This window comes from Poromitra crassiceps (assembly GCF_964638095.1).
Source record: "Poromitra crassiceps genome assembly, chromosome: 29".
NCBI classification, from domain to species: domain Eukaryota; kingdom Metazoa; phylum Chordata; class Actinopteri; order Beryciformes; family Melamphaidae; genus Poromitra; species Poromitra crassiceps.
In genome coordinates this window covers 14426689-14446828 of record NC_139641.1, presented here as the reverse complement: position 1 = coordinate 14446828, position 20140 = coordinate 14426689, and the positions used below count along the sequence as shown (strand labels likewise).

Below are 20140 nucleotides of genomic sequence, written 5' to 3'. Positions count from 1 at the left end.
ACTTGAAATGATGGTAAAATGCATTATTCTTAGTAAAATAACATGTCAAATTTTTTGGGTCGGCCCGTGCATGTGCACCTCTTCCTATCTAGGATGCATCCCTAGTCATCTTGTTCTGGAACCGGCCCTGTAGGTACCAAAACTATTCCGGTATCAATTAGGGGTGTGAATCACAAGAACGTGCTGATAAGATGACATGATCCTTTGAAATCTTAATATCTGGCGAATATATAATTTGATTCTACAATTAGATTGAATCATTAACAGCGATGTAATAAAAAGCTGAAAGCTTATCCTCTAGTGCAATATAATTAAGGTTGAAAAAGTGAAAGCGTTAAATAAACTAGGGATGCACCGATCCACTTTTTTCACTTCCGATCCGATTCCGATACCTGAATTTGGATATCTGCCCGATACCGATATTATGCCGATACCAATATTTTTCTTGAATATACAGTATAGGCAAAGATTTGGCCAATTACTGGCCAATTAATTATTATTTTTTAAATATACCTTGCAAAAAGCAGACAAAATTAAGAAAATATATAAGGCAAAGAAGGATACTATTATACATGGGCAAATTACGGCCAGCGCCCGCGCTGGAATTGCAAAAAAAAAAAAAATTGGATCGGATTTTTCTCTCTCAATCCGATCCGTGAATTAGTGCCTATATCGGCACCCAATACCGATATTGGATCGGCCCCATCCCTAAAATAAACTAGGTGAAAGTCAGGACTTGTCTGACTATTAAACATTCCTTTGTTTGTCTTTGTTTGTCTTGTCTTTGCCGTTCCAAATCTTAGTCTTTCCTTTGTAGCCGAGTTTAAAGAAAATAGACGCAGTGCTTGTCAGCACATGCAGCACTGATCTCACACATGGTGGAACGTGCACTGACACAGCTTTTAGTTCACTGATCTCACACTGTGGAACGTGCACTGACACAGCTTTTAGTTCACTGATCTCACACTGTGGAACGTGCACTGACACAGCTTTTAGTTCACTGATCTCACACTGTGGAACGTGCACTGACACAGCTTTTAGTTCACAGATCTCACACACGGTGGACCGTGCACTGACACAGCTTTTAGTTCACTGATCTCACACTGTGGAACGTGCACTGACACAGCTTTTAGTTCACAGATCTCACACACGGTGGACCGTGCACTGACACGGCTTTTAGTTCACTGATCTCACACTGTGGAACGTGCACTGACACAGCTTTTAGTTCACAGATCTCACACACGGTGGAACGTGCACTGACACAGCAGCACTGATCTCACACTGTGGAACGTGCACTGACACAGCTTTTAGTTCACTGATCTCACACTGTGGAACGTGCACTGACACAGCTTTTAGTTCACAGATCTCACACACGGTGGACCGTGCACTGACACAGCTTTTAGTTCACTGATCTCACACTGTGGAACGTGCACTGACACAGCTTTTAGTTCACAGATCTCACACACGGTGGACCGTGCACTGACACGGCTTTTAGTTCACTGATCTCACACACGGTGGAACGTGCACTGACACAGCTTTTAGTTCACAGATCTCACACACGGTGGAACGTGCACTGACACAGCAGCACTGATCTCACACACGGTGGAACGTGCACTGACACAGCAGCACTGATCTCACACACTGTGGAACGTGCACTGACACAGCAGCACTGATCTCACACACTGTGGAACGTGCACTGACACAGCAGTACTGATCTCACACACTGTGGAACGTGCACTGACACAGCAGCACTGATCTCACGCACTGTGGAACGTGCACTGACACAGCTTTTAGTTCACAGTTCCTCCACAGAGCAAATTAGCAGCCAACGGAAATGTTCCTTTCCCAGGATGAATGAGTTAGTATAACGTCCCAGATCCCACACCTGTCTTTCTTCACATGCTCCGACATCTTCTTCAGTGACGGGGGCTTGGAGTCCGATGACTCCTTTCTGAGGTGGCAAACAATACGAGAACTCAGGACACAAAACAGCAACAGGATTTGGGGAACGGTGAGAACACTCCCAAAGAGAAATGACAGCCTATCTCTGAAAAACGGGTCTTCCCAGACTCTTCCGGTGAACATGTAACCCATCATCGACATGCAGCCTGTGTTAATGACAAACAGATCTGATCCAGACCTGTCCTTCGTCCCTCCGTCCACTGAGGGGCGCTGCTTCAGAGCCGGAGCAGGCGGGTGAAGGTGAAAAGGAAGCGGAGGGAGAGGAGCGTTGGGGTCTGCCGGCTCTTTTCTAAATGACAAGAACACACCTTGTATTGTATATCGGTGGAATCACCGCCTGCTAACTACTGTTAGATGTGTGATAATAATGACAGAGGACATGCAGAGTAGACCCTGACCTGGGAGGAGGAGGAGGAGGGTGCAGATGAAGAGGAAGAGGGGCAATTGGAGCGTTTGGGTCAGGAGGCGGAACTTTCCTAAATAGAAAATCAACATCCTTTAAGAATACTCTCAAAAGTCACGCTTTCAGCACCGTTCTCTAGGGGTGCTCCAAAAAAATCGATTCTTGAAAGGATCGCGATTCTTAATGCCATGATTCCTGGATCGATTCCAAATCGATTCTTCTTCGTATTGTAAAAAAAAAAAAAAAAAAAAAAAAATGACAGTGCACCTGAACGCAACATGCAAGATACCGGCTGAATAAGTGTCCAAATGTTCATGTCATTCTGGCCAATACTCCACTTCTGTTATAACATTTCAGTCTGGAATATGGAATATCTTTCAATAATCGTTATGACTAAAAGTGGAAATGGGCGACAAATCCAGCAAGAAAAAATTCTAGAAAAAAAGATATCATGCAGCCATAATAACAACAGATTTTCAATCCAGACCTGTCCTTCTTCCCGTCCACTGAGGGGCGCTGCAGAGGAGCAGGGGGGTGAAGGTGAACAGGAAGTGGAGGGAGAGGAGCATTGGGGTCTGCAGGCTCTTTTCTAAATGACAAAAAAACACCTTATAGATGTATATAGAGGATATATATATACGGTATATATATACATATATACACATATATATATATATATATATATATACATATATACACATATATATATATATATCTATAGATATGTATATATATACATACATATATATATACAAACACATATATATATGTATATATATATATATATATATATATATATACATATATATATATACATACATATACATATATATATATATATATATATACATATATATATATATATATACATACATATATACATATATATATATATATATATATATACATATACATATATATATATGCGCCACCGTACCCCGGTATATATAGAGGATGTGTGATAATAATGACAGAGGACATGCAGAGTAGACCCTGACCTTGTAGGAGGAGGGTGCAGATGAAGAGGAAGAGGGGCAATTGGAGCGTTTGGGTCAGGAGGCGGAACTTTCCTAAATAGAAAATCAACATCCTTTAACATACTCTCAAAAGTCAGGCTTTCAGCAGCGTTCTCTGCACAGTGAAAACGCCCAACTCACTCAGCCGTCGCACACAAACTTCAATGCACGTGAAGAAAACATGGCTGACCTCTCTTTCTTTACTTCCAGTGAGGGGCGGAGCCTAGCCGGAGGAGAGGCGGACCGAGGAGCGTGTGGATGTGAGTCTTTACCGTCTTTCCTGAACAATTGTCACAACACAGATCAGCGCTCCGCCTGTCTAACACACACACACACAGACACGCACACACACACACACACACACACACACACACTAGGGCATTCACAGACTAGTCGACTAGTCGACTAGTCGACTAGTAAAACCACTAGTCGACACTGTGCTTAGTAGTCGACTAGTCGTTTTAGCAAAAAAAAAAAAAAAAAGAATTTTTTTTTTTTTTTTTTTTTTTTTTTTTTTATATCTTTAAGAAAGAACATATCCCATATCCCCCACAAAGAACATCAAAACACAACAAAACAAAACAAGAAAACTGCATAAGATACACAATAATCCAAGAACAAACAAGACTATTGGACAAACAACCAAACAAAAACAATGCATTCAAAGTAAATACATAGATCTTGCCCTGTTGGCAGCTAGGAAATGCATAGCTTTAAATTGGAAAGCATCCAATCCCCCAGCTGTAGTTCACTGGTGGAATGAACTCTCAAGCTACCATACGTTGGATAACATTTACTACAAGAGCAAAGGCAGATTCTTAGACATCCCCAAAATATGGCAACCACATACAGAGTTTGACTTTAAGAACTTTTTACCCCAGTGTCATTAGGCTTATCAGGATAGGAGCTGAATGCATTGTTTTTGTTTGGTTGTTTGTCCAATAGTCTTGTTTGTTCTTGGATTATTGTGTATCTTATGCAGTTTTCTTGTTTTGTTTTGTTGTGTTTTGATGTTCTTTGTGGGGGATATGGGATATGATAGTCCATGTATGTCGTGTAAATACCTCATGTTCTTTCTTAAAGATTAAAAAAAAAAAAAAAAAAAAAAAAAAAAAAAAAAAAAAAAAATTATTAAAAATAAATTAAAAACGGTTAGTCGACTAGTCGACTACCTTTAGGGACGACTAGTCGACTAGTAAAATTCACTAGTCGTGAATGCCCTAACACACACACACACACACACACAGACACACAGACACACACACACACACACACACACACACAGACACACACACACACACACACACACACACACACACACACACCACTCCCCGGCATGCCGCTCCAGCTAATAACACTCAAGACAGCCCAAATGTTGTTTTACTAGACACACACCTGACTGACCTTTCCCATCGTGCACCATGCACAGCAGCAATTCAATCTACTAGGGACGTACTCATGCATGGTGTTATCAAGGAACGATTCAATCTACTAGGGACGTACTCATGCACGGTGTCATCAAGGAACGATTCAATCTACTAGGGACGTACTCATGCATGGTGTCATCAAGGAACGATTCAATCTACTAGAGACATACTCATGCATGGTGTCATCAAGGAACGATTCAATCTACTAGAGACATACTCATGCATGGTGTTATCAAGGAACGATTCAATCTACTAGGGACGTACTCATGCATGGTGTTATCAAGGAATGATTCAATCTACTAGGGACGTACTCATGCACGGTGTTATCAAGGAGCGATTCAATCTACTAGGGACGTACTCATGCACGGTGTTATCAAGGAACGATTCAATCTACTAGGGACGTACTCATGCATGGTGTTATCAAGGAACGATTCAATCTACTAGGGACGTACTCATGCATGGTGTTATCAAGGAACGATTCAATCTACTAGGGACGTACTCATGCATGGTGTCATCAAGGAACGATTCAATCTACTAGGGACGTACTCATGCATGGTGTCATCAAGGAACGATTCAATCTACTAGAGACATACTCATGCATGGTGTTATCAAGGAACGATTCAATCTACTAGGGACGTACTCATGCATGGTGTTATCAAGGAATGATTCAATCTACTAGGGACGTACTCATGCACGGTGTTATCAAGGAGCGATTCAATCTACTAGGGACGTACTCATGCACGGTGTTATCAAGGAACGATTCAATCTACTAGGGACGTACTCATGCATGGTGTTATCAAGGAACGATTCAATCTACTAGGGACGTACTCATGCATGGTGTTATCAAGGAACGATTCAATCTACTAGAGACATACTCATGCATGGTGTTATCAAGGAACGATTCAATCTACTAGGGACGTACTCATGCATGGTGTTATCAAGGAATGATTCAATCTACTAGGGACGTACTCATGCACGGTGTTATCAAGGAGCGATTCAATCTACTAGGGACGTACTCATGCATGGTGTTATCAAGGAACGATTCAATCTACTAGAGACATACTCATGCACGGTGTTATCAAGGAGCGATTCAATCTACTAGAGACATACTCATGCATGGTGTTATCAAGGAATGATTCAATCTACTAGGGACGTACTCATGCACGGTGTTATCAAGGAGCGATTCAATCTACTAGGGACGTACTCATGCACGGTGTTATCAAGGAACGATTCAATCTACTAGGGACGTACTCATGCACGGTGTTATCAAGGAACGATTCAATCTACTAGGGACGTACTCATGCATGGTGTTATCAAGGAACGATTCAATCTACTAGGGACGTACTCATGCATGGTGTTATCAAGGAACGATTCAATCTACTAGGGACGTACTCATGCATGGTGTTATCAAGGAACGATTCAATCTACTAGGGACGTACTCATGCACGGTGTTATCAAGGAGCGATTCAATCTACTAGGGACATACTCATGCATGGTGTTATCAAGGAACGATTCAATCTACTAGGGACGTACTCATGCATGGTGTTATCAAGGAACGATTCAATCTACTAGGGACGTACTCATGCATGGTGTTATCAAGGAACGATTCAATCTACTAGGGACGTACTCATGCATGGTGTTATCAAGGAGCGATTCAATCTACTAGGGACATACTCATGCATGGTGTTATCAAGGAACGATTCAATCTACTAGGGACGTACTCATGCATGGTGTTATCAAGGAACGATTCAATCTACTAGGGACGTACTCATGCATGGTGTTATCAAGGAACGATTCAATCTACTAGGGACGTACTCATGCATGGTGTTATCAAGGAACGATTCAATCTACTAGGGACGTACTCATGCATGGTGTCATCAAGGAACGATTCAATCTACTAGAGACGTACTCATGCATGGTGTTATCAAGGAACGATTCAATCTACTAGAGACGTACTCATGCATGGTGTTATCAAGGAACGATTCAATCTACTAGAGACGTACTCATGCATGGTGTTATCAAGGAACGATTCAATCTACTAGAGACGTACTCATGCATGGTGTTATCAAGGAACGATTCAATCTACTAGGGACGTACTCATGCACGGTGTCATCAAGGAACGATTCAATCTACTAGGGACGTACTCATGCATGATGTTATCAAGGAACGATTCAATCTACTAGGGACGTACTCATGCATGGTGTTATCAAGGAACGATTCAATCTACTAGGGAGGTACTCATGCAGGGTGTTATCAAGGAACGATTCAATCTACTAGGGACGTACTCATGCAGGGTGTTATCAAGGAACGAATCAATCTACTAGGGACGTACTCATGCATGGTGTTATCAAGGAACGATTCAATCTACTAGGGACGTACTCATGCATGGTGTTATCAAGGAACGATTCAATCTACTAGGGGCGTACTCATGCAGGGTGTTATCAAGGAACGATTCAATCTACTAGGGACGTACTCATGCAGGGTGTTATCAAGGAACGAATCAATCTACTAGGGACGTACTCATGCATGGTGTTATCAAGGAACGAATCAATCTACTAGGGACGTACTCATGCATGGTGTTATCAAGGAACGATTCAATCTACTAGGGACGTACTCATGCATGGTGTTATCAAGGAACGATTCAATCTACTAGGGACGTACTCATGCATGGTGTTATCAAGGAACGATTCAATCTACTAGGGACGTACTCATGCATGGTGTCATCAAGGAACGATTCAATCTACTAGGGACGTACTCATGCACGGTGTTATCAAGGAACGATTCAATCTACTAGGGAAGTACTCATGCACGGTGTTATCAAGGAACGATTCAATCTACTAGGGACGTACTCATGCACGGTGTTATCAAGGAACGATTCAATCTACTAGGGACGTACTCATGCATGGTGTTATCAAGGAACGATTCAATCTACTAGGGACGTACTCATGCATGGTGTTATCAAGGAACGATTCAATCTACTAGGGACGTACTCATGCATGGTGTTATCAAGGAACGATTCAATCTACTAGGGACGTACTCATGCATGTTGTTATCAAGGAACGATTCAATCTACTAGGGACGTACTCATGCATGGTGTTATCAAGGAACGATTCAATCTACTAGGGACGTACTCATGCACGGTGTTATCAAGGAACGATTCAATCTACTAGGGACGTACTCATGCATGGTGTTATCAAGGAACGATTCAATCTACTAGGGACGTACTCATGCATGGTGTTATCAAGGAATGATTCAATCTACTAGGGACGTACTCATGCATGGTGTCATCAAGGAACGATTCAATCTACTAGGGACGTACTCATGCATGGTGTTATCAAGGAACGATTCAATCTACTAGGGACGTACTCATGCATGGTGTTATCAAGGAACGATTCAATCTACTAGGGACATACTCATGCATGGTGTTATCAAGGAACGATTCAATCTACTAGGGACATACTCATGCACGGTGTTATCAAGGAACGATTCAATCTACTAGGGACTAGGGATGGGCATCGAATTTTCGAATAATCGTTGTTATTATCAAGGTCGACTTTTATTATTGAAAGTCGAAATTCGTTTATTGAATTTTTTTTTTTTTTTTTTTTTTTTTGTGAGTGAAATGTTGCATTGTCTCCCCTGATTCTAAGTATAGTCGAATTGCTTGGTTGGAGCAAGTAAAACAATTTTTATAAGCAACCTCTCCCTCTTCATGGGATTTCGTCCGCCATTCATTTTTCCATAAACCTTGCTTAAAATGCTTATAAAAATTGTTCTACTTGCTCAAACCAAGCGATTCGACTATACTTAGAATCAGGGGAGACAATGCAACATTTCACTCACAAAAAAAAAAGAAAAAAAAAAAAAGATTAATTCCCCCCCCCCCCCCGAATTTCGATTAAAAGTCGACTTTGGCCAGCGAATTTCGAATAGTGTTTTTCCTAGAAATGCCCATCCCTACTAGGGACGTACTCATGCATGGTGTTATCAAGGAACGATTCAATCTACTAGGGACGTACTCATGCATGGTGTCATCAAGGAACGATTCAATCTACTAGGGACGTACTCATGCATGGTGTTATCAAGGAACGATTCAATCTACTAGGGACGTACTCATGCATGGTGTTATCAAGGAACGATTCAATCTACTAGGGACGTACTCATGCATGGTGTTATCAAGGAACGATTCAATCTACTAGGGACGTACTCATGCATGGTGTTATCAAGGAACGATTCAATCTACTAGGGACGTACTCATGCAGGGTGTTATCAAGGAACGATTCAATCTACTAGGGACGTACTCATGCATGGTGTTATCAAGGAACGATTCAATCTACTAGGGGCGTACTCATGCACGGTGTTATCAAGGAACGATTCAATCTACTAGGGACGTACTCATGCATGGTGTCATCAAGGAACGATTCAATCTACTAGGGACGTACTCATGCACGGTGTTATCAAGGAACGATTCAATCTACTAGGGACGTACTCATGCACGGTGTTATCAAGGAACGATTCAATCTACTAGGGACGTACTCATGCATGTTATGAAGGAACGATTCAATCTACTAGGGACGTACTCATGCATGGTGTTATCAAGGAACGATTCAATCTACTAGGGACGTACTCATGCACGGTGTTATCAAGGAACGATTCAATCTACTAGGGACGTACTCATGCATGGTGTTATCAAGGAACGATTCAATCTACTAGGGACATACTCATGCATGGTGTTATCAAGGAACGATTCAATCTACTAGAGACGTACTCATGCACGGTGTTATCAAGGAACGATTCAATCTACTAGAGACGTACTCATGCACGGTGTTATCAAGGAACGATTCAATCTACTAGGGACGTACTCATGCACGGTGTTATCAAGGAACGATTCAATCTACTAGGGACGTACTCATGCATGGTGTTATCAAGGAACGATTCAATCTACTAGGGACATACTCATGCATGGTGTTATCAAGGAACGATTCAATCTACTAGAGACGTACTCATGCATGATGTTATCAAGGAACGATTCAATCTACTAGGGACGGGACGATCTGCTCATCTCATGCTATGATTTGCTAGGCGATATGGGGTTGACGATACGATGTCATAAGAGCTTGGTGACAACCAAGAATGTTTATTTCTGAGCCACAAATCTTCTTAGCGGTGGCATTGTCTTGCTAGGATGTAAACAACACTTTGCGAAGTTGTGATGCGATTACTACAGCAGAATGAAATGCAGCCAATAGGTTGAGGCCACGTCTCGTCATAGACAGTCCGCATGTCTGGGAACGCCCACAAAATGTTAAACTGCTGGCGCGCGAGTGCGAGTGGGGTAAAACCGCCCATATATCTCATGGGCTGACTCACCAAAAGACGGTGCTGCGGCTCTAAACTACAGGTTTGGGGGTTCTAGAGCACAACACAAGACGTCTGCTCAGATATGCGTTTACTGCGGTGGTTAAATCCCCGATCGTGTCTGCCTGGGCTGGGCTATCAGCTAAATTCTAACTTTGCTGAATGGATAGAACGGGGGAATTTACCCCACCCTGACCCCGCCCCCAGGCTAACCCAGCATCTATTGTGGACGTTCCTAGAGCCTGTATGGGCGTTCCCAGACATGCGGACTGTCTCTATACGGCGATTCAATGTTTATGTCCCACAATAGTATTGCCACATATTGAATTTCAATATATCGTCCCGTCCCCGATAACACGCATGGACTCTCCAGTGCAGGCAGGCAGCAGGCATCCTGACCTGTCTTTCCTCTGGTCCACAGAGGGGCGTTTGGCCGGCAGAGGGGGGCGACGAGCGGGGCGAGCGCGTCGAGGAGGGGAGGGGAAGCGGGTGGGATACAGAACGCTGCTGTCCAGCACTCCTCTCCTATAAAAGGAAGAATTCAAACAGCTCTGAATCCAAGAGAGGAGCTGCTGGGTCATATTCATCAGGAATAATAACGGACGATCTTTTTGAGCCCAACTCCCTCTCCTCACCTTTCAAACAGCGGTCTGTCGGCGGGTTTCGGTCTCTGGGGTTCGTACGTGTCGGCGGGTTTCGGTCTCTGGGGTTCGTACGGTGGCCTCTCTCGTTGGGGCGCGTGCGTCGGCTTCTCGTTCCTGGTCTCTTCAGTGTGTTTTTCCCTTTTGATGTCGTCCGCGTGTCTGTCCCTTTTGATGTCGTCCGCGTGTCTGTCCCTTTTGATGTCGTCCGCGTGTCTGTCCCTTTTGATGTCGTCTGCGCGTCTGTCCCTTTTGATCTCGTCTGCACGTCTCTCCCTTTTCATGCCGTCTGTATGTCTGTCCCTTTTCATGCCGTCAGCGTAGGTGTGCCTTTTGGGGTCTTCGGGAAGCTTCTCCTTCTTCAGCTCTTCCACGTGTCTCCATGTTTTGGGTTCCTCTGATGTTCCTCTCTCTCTTCTCGGCTCCGGCTTGTGTTTTTCACTTTGCGGCTCTTGCGTGCGCCTTTCCTTTTTGTGATCCGTCTCCCGCTCGGGCTCCTCCGCAACCCTTTGTTTTTGGTCTTCTTCCGAGACCGAGAGCCTCTCCGTTCTAATCTGGGGCTCCTCCTGGGGGTGCGTGGTGTCGTCTCTGCGGTCTTCTTCTGCGTGTCGATTTTTGTGCTCCTCGTTATGTCTTTCTTTTCTGTTTGGATCGGTGCGTTTCTTTTCAGGATCGGAGTCACGTTTCACTTTGACCTCCGGTCTCCTGTGACTTAACAGAAGAAAGCAACTCTCATTTTTGTTCCCGTGCAAAAGCCCCGTAACACATTCACCAGCCTCACTACAGCAGCTTAAAGGAGACTGGGGGTTTTGGCGAGGGAGAGAGACAGAGGGAGAGAGACAGAGGGAGAGAGAGACAGAGGGAGAGAGACAGAGGGAGAGAGACAGAGGGAGAGAGGCAGAGGGAGAGACAGAGGGAGAGAGGCAGAGGGAGAGACAGAGGGAGAGAGGCAGAGGGAGAGAGGCAGAGGGAGAGAGACAGAGGGAGAGAGACAGAGGGAGAGAGACAGAGGGAGAGAGACAGAGGGAGAGAGAGACAGACACAGAGGGAGAGAGACAGAGGGAGAGAGACAGAGGGAGAGAGAGACAGACACAGAGGGAGAGAGACAGAGGGAGAGAGACAGAGGGAGAGAGACAGAGGGAGAGAGACAGAGGGAGAGAGACAGAGGGAGAGAGAGACAGACACAGAGGGAGAGAGACAGAGGGAGAGAGACAGAGGGAGAGAGAGACAGACACAGAGGGAGAGAGACAGAGGGAGTGAGACAGAGGGAGAGAGACAGAGGGAGAGAGAGACAGACACAGAGGGAGAGAGACAGAGGGAGTGAGAGGGACAGAGGGAGTGAGGGGGACAGAGGGAGAGACAGAGGGAGAAAGAGGGACAGAGGGAGAGACAGAGGGAGTGAGAGGGACAGAGGGAGAGACAGAGGGAGTGAGAGGGACAGAGGGAGAGACAGAGGGAGTGAGACAGAGGGAGGGAGAGACAGAGGGAGTGAGAGGGACAGAGGGAGAGACAGAGGGAGTGAGAGGGACAGAGAGAGAGACAGAGGGAGTGAGAGGGACAGAGGGAGAGACAGAGGGAGAGAGACAGAGGGAGACAGAGGGAGAGAGAGACAGAGGGAGAGAGGCAGAGGGAGAGAGACAGAGGGAGAGAGAGACAGAGGGAGAGAGGCAGAGGGAGAGAGACAGAGGGAGAGAGGCAGAGGGAGAGACAGAGGGACAATTGTCCCTCTGTCTCTGTGCCAATTGTGCATTTTAACCTGTGCTCATGTTTGCTTTTTAACCTGTAAATTGGTTATTAATTCAGTCTACTGACTACTATGTGCCAAATTAAGTACTACTACTACTACTACTACTACTACTACTACCACCTATTCACTAATATACCAAAATCCATTTGAATTGAAAAATGTTGCTTCTTGTGTCAAATATTGATATGCGATTCATTTAGATTAATTAATTACAAAGCCTCTAATTAATTAGATAAAAAATGTTAATCGAGTCCCACCACTAATATATATATACTGTATATATATATATATATATATATATATATATACAGTATTGTAACTAAAATATCGATATCGAATCGTATCGTATCGACTTGGGACCTTGTGTATCGGAATCGTATCGGGAAGTCAGTGGCGATACCCAGCCCTAGTCAAGATAACTATCAAAGTGACTCATGGTCTGATTCACAAATGGTATGAACATGTGGGGTAGGTGCAGTCTCTCCCCAGACTCAAATATTACATTGAATCGCTGCGCTCCGCATACTACATAAATGAGTCTGTGCCACTTCACAGCCACTGCTGGTTTTTGAAGGCGGGTTGAAATTGAATGAGTGACAGGTCGTAGCACCGATGAGAGAGCGGTTCGAAAAATGGGCTGCGCCTCCCGCGTCGTCCGATCGCAAAGTCGTTAACTGATTGGAGAGGACTGAAGCCATCACTGGCATATATGACTGGCCAAGTGAACGGTTCCCTCCCATAACCAGCCCTCTGAGGGAAAGTGTCCCAGACCCAGAGAGAGCTCTGCAGCATGCAGTAACGTAGTGTATCAGCGTAAGAACTCTCACGGGTCTGCCGTCGAGACTAGGGTAGGTGTGGCACAAGTGTCAACTACAATCAAAGATAACAGGCCATTTACACCTGGCGCTAACATGCGTTTTCTGTGATCAGATTGCAATCAGATTGTATTTTATCACTTCAGCCTGATTCCATTTACACCTGGCGTTAACATGCATTTTCTGCGATCTGATTGCAATCAGATTGCAGAAATGGTTGTCCTCTCAATCCGCATAAAGTTGCTGTATCCAGATTGAGAGGACACATTGCATTTACACTTGTGTTCAATGTGTACACAATGCATCCCTGACCACCTCCGGAGGTGGTTTGGCCAATCAGATTGCAATCCTTCTTCAATGCGTTTTGGGGGTGTTTACACCTGGCATTTCAAGTGATAAAACACAATCTGATTGCAATCTGATCACAGAAAACGCATGTTAGCGCCAGGTGTAAATGGCCCCTATGTGACCATGACATGTGCACCACGCCCTCAATGAAAGACATTACAACGACATTACAATTAAACGCCTGTGTTTCCATTGTAAAGTCGATGTAAAGGGTAGGCGTTGTAGCTGCTGGTACTCTAGAATAAGGGCCCACAACTGTATTGTAATGTGCCCACTTGTGTGTGAACCGGCATGTTACTTATCTCTGCCTGTATAGTTTCTGTTCCGACTCCTGGAAAAGCACTAACCTGCGTTGGGTCTCAGAGGGCGAGCGGTCTGGAGACGCTGCCGTTTTGCCCGAGTCAAAACCGTTCTTCACTTTGTCACTCTGAGTATGGCCGGGGTCTGTGGGGTCAAGTCAATATCAACAACATCAGGAATCATTCAATTCCATGATTAGGGCTGGGTTAAAAAAAAAACGATTCTCCGATATTTATTTTAATCCTTTGATATCGATTCATATGTCCAGAGATCGATTATTTTATTTTTAAAAACGTTTTCTTTTTTTTAAATAAACATAGGCTATACTATTATAGGCTGTGTGTGGTAGTCGAAACATAGTTTCAAGTTGACGTTTATTTATGTTTGTAGTTGAAACAAAAACATAAATACTGTAGGCTACATAAATGGAAATGTTTGATCATTAATATCTACTTTTAGAAATTATATAGGCTGAAATCAAATCACTGTGCATAATTGTGAAAGTGTCTTTATTGACAGATGAAAAGGCTGTTATTTACCCTTTTTCACCACCTGGGGCCGGTTGCACCAACTGGTCTTAACTATGCCTGGTCGTAACTCCTACGTCGGTCTTAGTTAAGACCAGTCTTTAGAGTGGATTTATGCCTGTTGCACCAACACGGCTTACGTCTGCGTTCATGTGAATTGTCGGGGAATGCCCTCTGATTGGCCCACAAATGTGCCTCGCGCTCTGCTATTTCACTGACCCCCACGAAAATAACTTGCTTTGTTTTTTTACAGTGGCCACTACTGTATGTGCGTCACTACACTACACTCCTCCCACCCTCCCTCGCTCCGGGGGAAAAATGGCGGCGATTGAGCCAGACAGACGGTCTGAATGAAATTGAATGTAACGTTCCCAATTCTATGTATTAAATTCTAAAAAAAAATACGGCAACATTTGGGAAGGCTAAGCCACACAACTAGTTAGTTATAATCTAACATCGTGCTTCAAAGACGGAGAACTGGCTGTGTTACGACGATGACGGTAAGGAGTCAAAAAGGTCTCCGCAGAGATCTCTGTTACAGGCAGGCGCTACGCCTCCTCCTGACCAGGCGTAGGAGTTACGCCTGGGCGTAGTGAAAATAAGGCTTAAGCCGTCTTGGTGCAACCGGCGTAGCTGTTAGGTCGTAAAGTTACGACCAACTTAGCTTAAGACCAGTGTAAGACTAGTTGGTGCAACCCGCCCCAGGTGGGTAAATATATGTGTAACTAAAACCATTAAAATTGACAACCGGTCCGCAACTTTTTTCCCCCATGTATCTACTTGGCGCAAAAAAGGTTGGGAACCTCTGTGTTACATAACTGGACAGTCATGTAATTCAGGTTACAGCTAAAAAAACATGCCTATGGTATCACTAACCAAATCGATATTGAATACCCAGCCCTATCCATGATGTGTTCTATTGCTCGAGTACAAACAGCTGTTGACATGCACGACCTGTATCTGTCTACAAAGACATGTACTGTACCCAGAAGTCTTTTCCAGTCTTTAATGAGGACTTTTGCCAAGGCGATCACTTCCTCATCTGTGCAATGCTTCCTGATACCATTCACAGACATGCCAATCCTCGTTTCCTGAAAACACAACAAAAAGAAAATCAAACTATTGTGCATGAGTTTAGATCAGTGGTTCTCAAAGTGGGGTCCGGGGACCCCCGGGGGTCCTTGAGGGGGTTGCAGGGGGTCCCCAGCAAAAGGGGGATCATTTATTATTGTGCTTGCTGGTACACTTCGTAGGTAGGTTTACAGCCTCACCTTTTACTATGGGCAGGAAAAATTACACTAGTTGACCACTAGGTGGCGCTATAACAGCCCTCTTTATGTTTTGGTCCATAACGTCTACAATCAAACTTCCTTTTTCCCTGGATTCCTTGGGTCATTCCGCATCTGCTGATATAGGCCCCGCCCATTTCCGTCTAACTAGATTTTCCGCCATTTTTTATTTTGTCCAAAAGTATTTTTTGCTATTTCTTCTTCAAATTTTGACCGATCTTCACCAAACCACATCACACACAGTGTGTGGACTGTCCTGCACAAAACTTATTTCGCAGTTTTTTGAAAGACCGCACCGTTGCGATATAATCGACTTCTGAGGTTTTGTGGGTGGGGCCTAGTTCACAAAAAAACCCATAACTCCGGACCACATTGTTCAATGTGAACCAAACTTCGGCCAGGTGTGCACGTATGTAGTCTGAGCTGATAAAAATAAATTGTCTCATTTCGCCTATAGGGGGCGCTATAGCAACATTAAGTACCTGTATCTCACAAACCATAAGAGCGACTGTTCCCAAATTGGGTACATAGGTTCATAGAGTACTCTTCTACTCTGGCCTAAAAAATTACACCAATTGACCTAACGGTGGCGCTATAGCTGCCCTCTTTACGTTTTAGTTCATACGTTTGGGACCGTAGCTTCTACGATCAAAATTCTTTCTGCCCTGGTTTCCTTGGCTCCTCCCGCTTCTACTCAGATAGGCCCGCCCATTTCCTGCCCACAACTACTTACTACAGCCTAGCAACGATCTACGAATGCCCTATACCGATCAGCTGAAAACACCCTAGCAACCAGTTAATACACCCTTGCAACCGCCTAAACACGTCCTAGCTACACATTGCCGATTGGGGCTGTATTTATACTGGATGGGAGGGGCGGGGTCTAAGGCAGGGGCGGTGCAAGGGGGGCGGAGCGTCGCGCCACAGCAAGCACAATTCAATTTGCTTTAGCAAATTTAGCCCGTTCTAGTTTTCACTATAATTCCATCCATAGTAACACAATGAGAGAATGTATGGCTATTTTGGTCATGGTTTCATACACTTTCTATAGCCTAATAAAACATCTAAAAGCAAAAACCGTATCAGATGGGACAAAGTCTTATCAAATGGGGGTCCGTGGTCTAACTTGTGTCAGTTTAGGGGTCCTTGACGTGAAACACGTCCTTGACGTGATAACCACTGGTTTAGATCATCAATAACTATTTCATTAATTTGTTTATTTATAACCTGGAGGTGGCAATACGTTGACGGGTCTTTTCTTTTGTGTTTTCCGGCACTGCATTTGTCGTCATGATTATGTAATTTGAGTGGGCATTGTAAAGCTGTTTTCTAACCTATATATAAAGCAGCCATATCAAGACTATTTTGTCTGTATGTGCATATCAAGCAGACTATAGAGCTCAGCCTACCTGAAGAAGTTTGAGTGTCAGGTTGAAATTCTTCAGTTCCATCAGCAGGTCGATGGCGCCCTCCTGCACAAACAAAACACATAGCCGGTTCCAATTAGACCTTCTATCTTCTATGTTGAATTGACCAAAAACATATATTTAGAAATGTACATTGGTATTTGCAGAATATGGTCTACCACCTTTTTACAGAGACATACATATTTATGCCATAATTCATAATATACATAATAATAAGTGACATCACACTGAAGTTACTTAGGCCAGTGGTTCTCAAATGGGGGTCCGGGAACCCCCAGGGGTCACTTTGCCAGGGGGTCCGCGAAAAGTTTTCAGGAAAATAAAAACAAAAACTTTTTTTCTTCTTTTTTTTTTGCAAAAGCTTCATAGTTCAACGAAAATATTTTATACTTTAAAGTCGAGGTGAACCCGTTCGTCACATGCATCTGAGTCCGTTTCAGACTGAAAACAAATTGAGAGGCGGACCATATACGGTGTCGATGATTTGATTTGACAATTCTGTCGACTGGCTTTGGCATCGGCCAATCCTGGCGTGTTCCACCCCCAAATCGGGTGGGATTCAGCGTGTTGCCGTGCTACGCCAGTGGGATCCGCGGAGCACCAGGCAGCCACCGGCTTCGTGCGGAGCGAGCGGACAATCCGATGCATAGGTGGTGCCCGCCCGCCTGAAATCTCCGAGAGACGACCCCTGACAGCCAGGGAGGCTGTCAGGCTCGGAGGCGCGCGCCATTATCGTTATAAATGTAAATAATATTCCTGGAATGCGCGTTTTAACGAGCCAGTTACATTTCTTTGCATTCTTAGAGATTATAGTTTTTGTTTTTTGTTCATGTTTCTAACAATTGGCCAAGTTAGTAGTTAGTTTATGGGATAGGAATTCTGCCAGATGACAGGCACTAGGCGCCATTTTCTACTTCATTTGGAAGAGAAAATTGTCCTGAAATGAAGATTTGATTGACAGCTGCATGTCCTGATATGATTGGTTGATATGGGGTAGAAATTTGATAGTACTAGGTGATGTCAGCAAACTGTACATTACTGTTATCAATGAAATCTTGAAAAACGAACTTTTGATGTGAAAAAGTGTGAAAAACTAAAGAAATTAGATTGTTGTGATTTGTTTGGCCTACATTATTAAATAGGTGCACTGCATACCCAGGTATTTGAACTGAAAGAAATTGAAAAGTCATTCTTGGGTTCAGCTCGACTTTAAGCTTAGCCCAAAATCACAAATCAGAATGAGGGGGTCCCCCGGTATATTTTCTATCTTGTAAGGGGTCCTTGGCTGAAAAACATTTGAGAACCTCTGCCTTTAGACAACAACAAAACAATGTACTGTATTATGCATTTCTCTTTGGATTATGCATTATGATTATTACAAACCACGTTTTAATGATTGCAATACATATCTGCTGCAGAAATAGGCAAACTAGACTAGACTACACTTTTTCTTAAAATAACGGATTTTTGTTTATAAACACTGCTGACAGTTGGGCAGACTGTGGTCTAACTACTACACCACACTGTTTACAACTCCGCCAAAGTACTGTGCGCAAAAGACGGCCTATAAAACCACGGCCTACTTTCTGCGCACTGGCGCGCCTTTAACCTGCGCTGTTTACTTTCGTTTGTATACACGGAAGACTGCTGTCTGTTTCATAATGAAAACCACGAAAGGACTAGTAGAAAGTGGCCAAAAAAGTTAGCAAAACTTGGCGCACATTAAACGCTTTTGCTCAGGGGGACCGATTATATGTCCTGCAAGCAGAAACCTTGTTCCAAACACCTGTTCCAACATGTGTTACAGTACGACCAACTGTTTACAACGGATGCTTTCTCTCAGTCAACGATCGCAACGCTCTACACAGCATAAACCCGACAACAAAACTAAACTGGACGTTTTTGATTGAAGAAGGCCTACTAACAACGTTACAAGCCTACCAACTAACAACACGAGGTGGACGAAAAACATGCAGCCACCTGTGGGTGTCAAACTAAATAGTCTCCACGTACCGTGTTATTCCTGGACACCATCTTGTCGAGTTTCTTTGCAATCCGGATAAGATCTTCCTCTCGCGTCATCGCTGCATTTAATCGACTGCAGGCGAATTAATAATGTGGAAATATATTATTATGATTTAGGAAGTGAGAAAGGACAGAGGTTTGGATCCCTTGCACATTACGCACAGCGCGCAGTCCATTCAGCCAAGAGGGGCGTGTCCTCCTGAGACGCCAGCTGACCACGACACATGACAACAACAGCTGCATGGCATGGTGCTAGTGTGTGGACAGGGCCGCCCATAAGGGGGGTAAAGGGGTAAGCTTCCAGGGGCATCGCTACTAGGGGGGGGGGGCATTGGAGCCAGGCAAAAAAAAATAAAAATAAAATAACAACACTAAAATATATCTCCCATCCTGAAAATGCGGCAACTAATTTATTTTTTTGCAAGGAGTCGAACAAATACACAAAACACAGCAGCAGTAACAAGGCATGCTTGGGCAGGCAGGCAGGAGTAACCTGATGCTGCCAGATGGATGTAGGTTGGTTCACATTTGTTTCACAACCAATGCTGCCCCCATCTGGCGGAGTCAGGTTAGGGCAGGAGTGCTCCTGTGGAAAATAGAGGGTATGCATGTGATGTCACAGAGGCAGAAGTCACTGTGGGGTCACGCCCACTGAGTCACAGCAAGACTGAGCTTGAAGGCAGTAATCAGCCTAGATAAGTGACACCTGCTGCTCAGGGAGGAACTTGACACTCATTTTGACACTCATTCCCGATTGAGGGGGCGTGTTTCAGTGGGTGTGCATACCCTCTATAGTGCCATTCCGATGTAATCCCCCATCCGACCAGTGCAGTGAGAGGCAGCAATGTGCCGCAA

General features: G+C 44.1%; 1 protein-coding gene across 6 annotated transcripts in view; it reads right to left on the bottom strand.

The window, feature by feature from the left end:
- LOC310800179 (uncharacterized protein) overlaps positions 1–19453 on the bottom strand; it is a 34960-nt gene extending 15507 nt beyond the window's left edge. For 2 of the 6 annotated variants that reach the window (XM_083662763.1, XM_083662767.1), the window contains exons 1-9: positions 19274–19453; positions 17243–17305; positions 15530–15635; positions 14065–14161; positions 10802–11518; positions 10566–10691; positions 3572–3661; positions 3364–3435; positions 2853–2954 (exon numbers count right to left, since the gene is read on the bottom strand). In XM_083662763.1, coding sequence (XP_083518889.1) covers positions 2853–2954; positions 3364–3435; positions 3572–3661; positions 10566–10691; positions 10802–11518; positions 14065–14161; positions 15530–15635; positions 17243–17305; positions 19274–19342 — 1442 coding nt within the window. In that variant the 5' untranslated portion in view covers positions 19343–19453. The remainder of the gene's footprint in view (positions 1–2852; positions 2955–3363; positions 3436–3571; positions 3662–10565; positions 10692–10801; positions 11519–14064; positions 14162–15529; positions 15636–17242; positions 17306–19273) is intronic. The other 4 variants (XM_083662764.1, XM_083662765.1, XM_083662766.1 and 1 more) reach the window with 4 other exon arrangements.
- Positions 19454–20140: the final 687 nt, after the last annotated feature.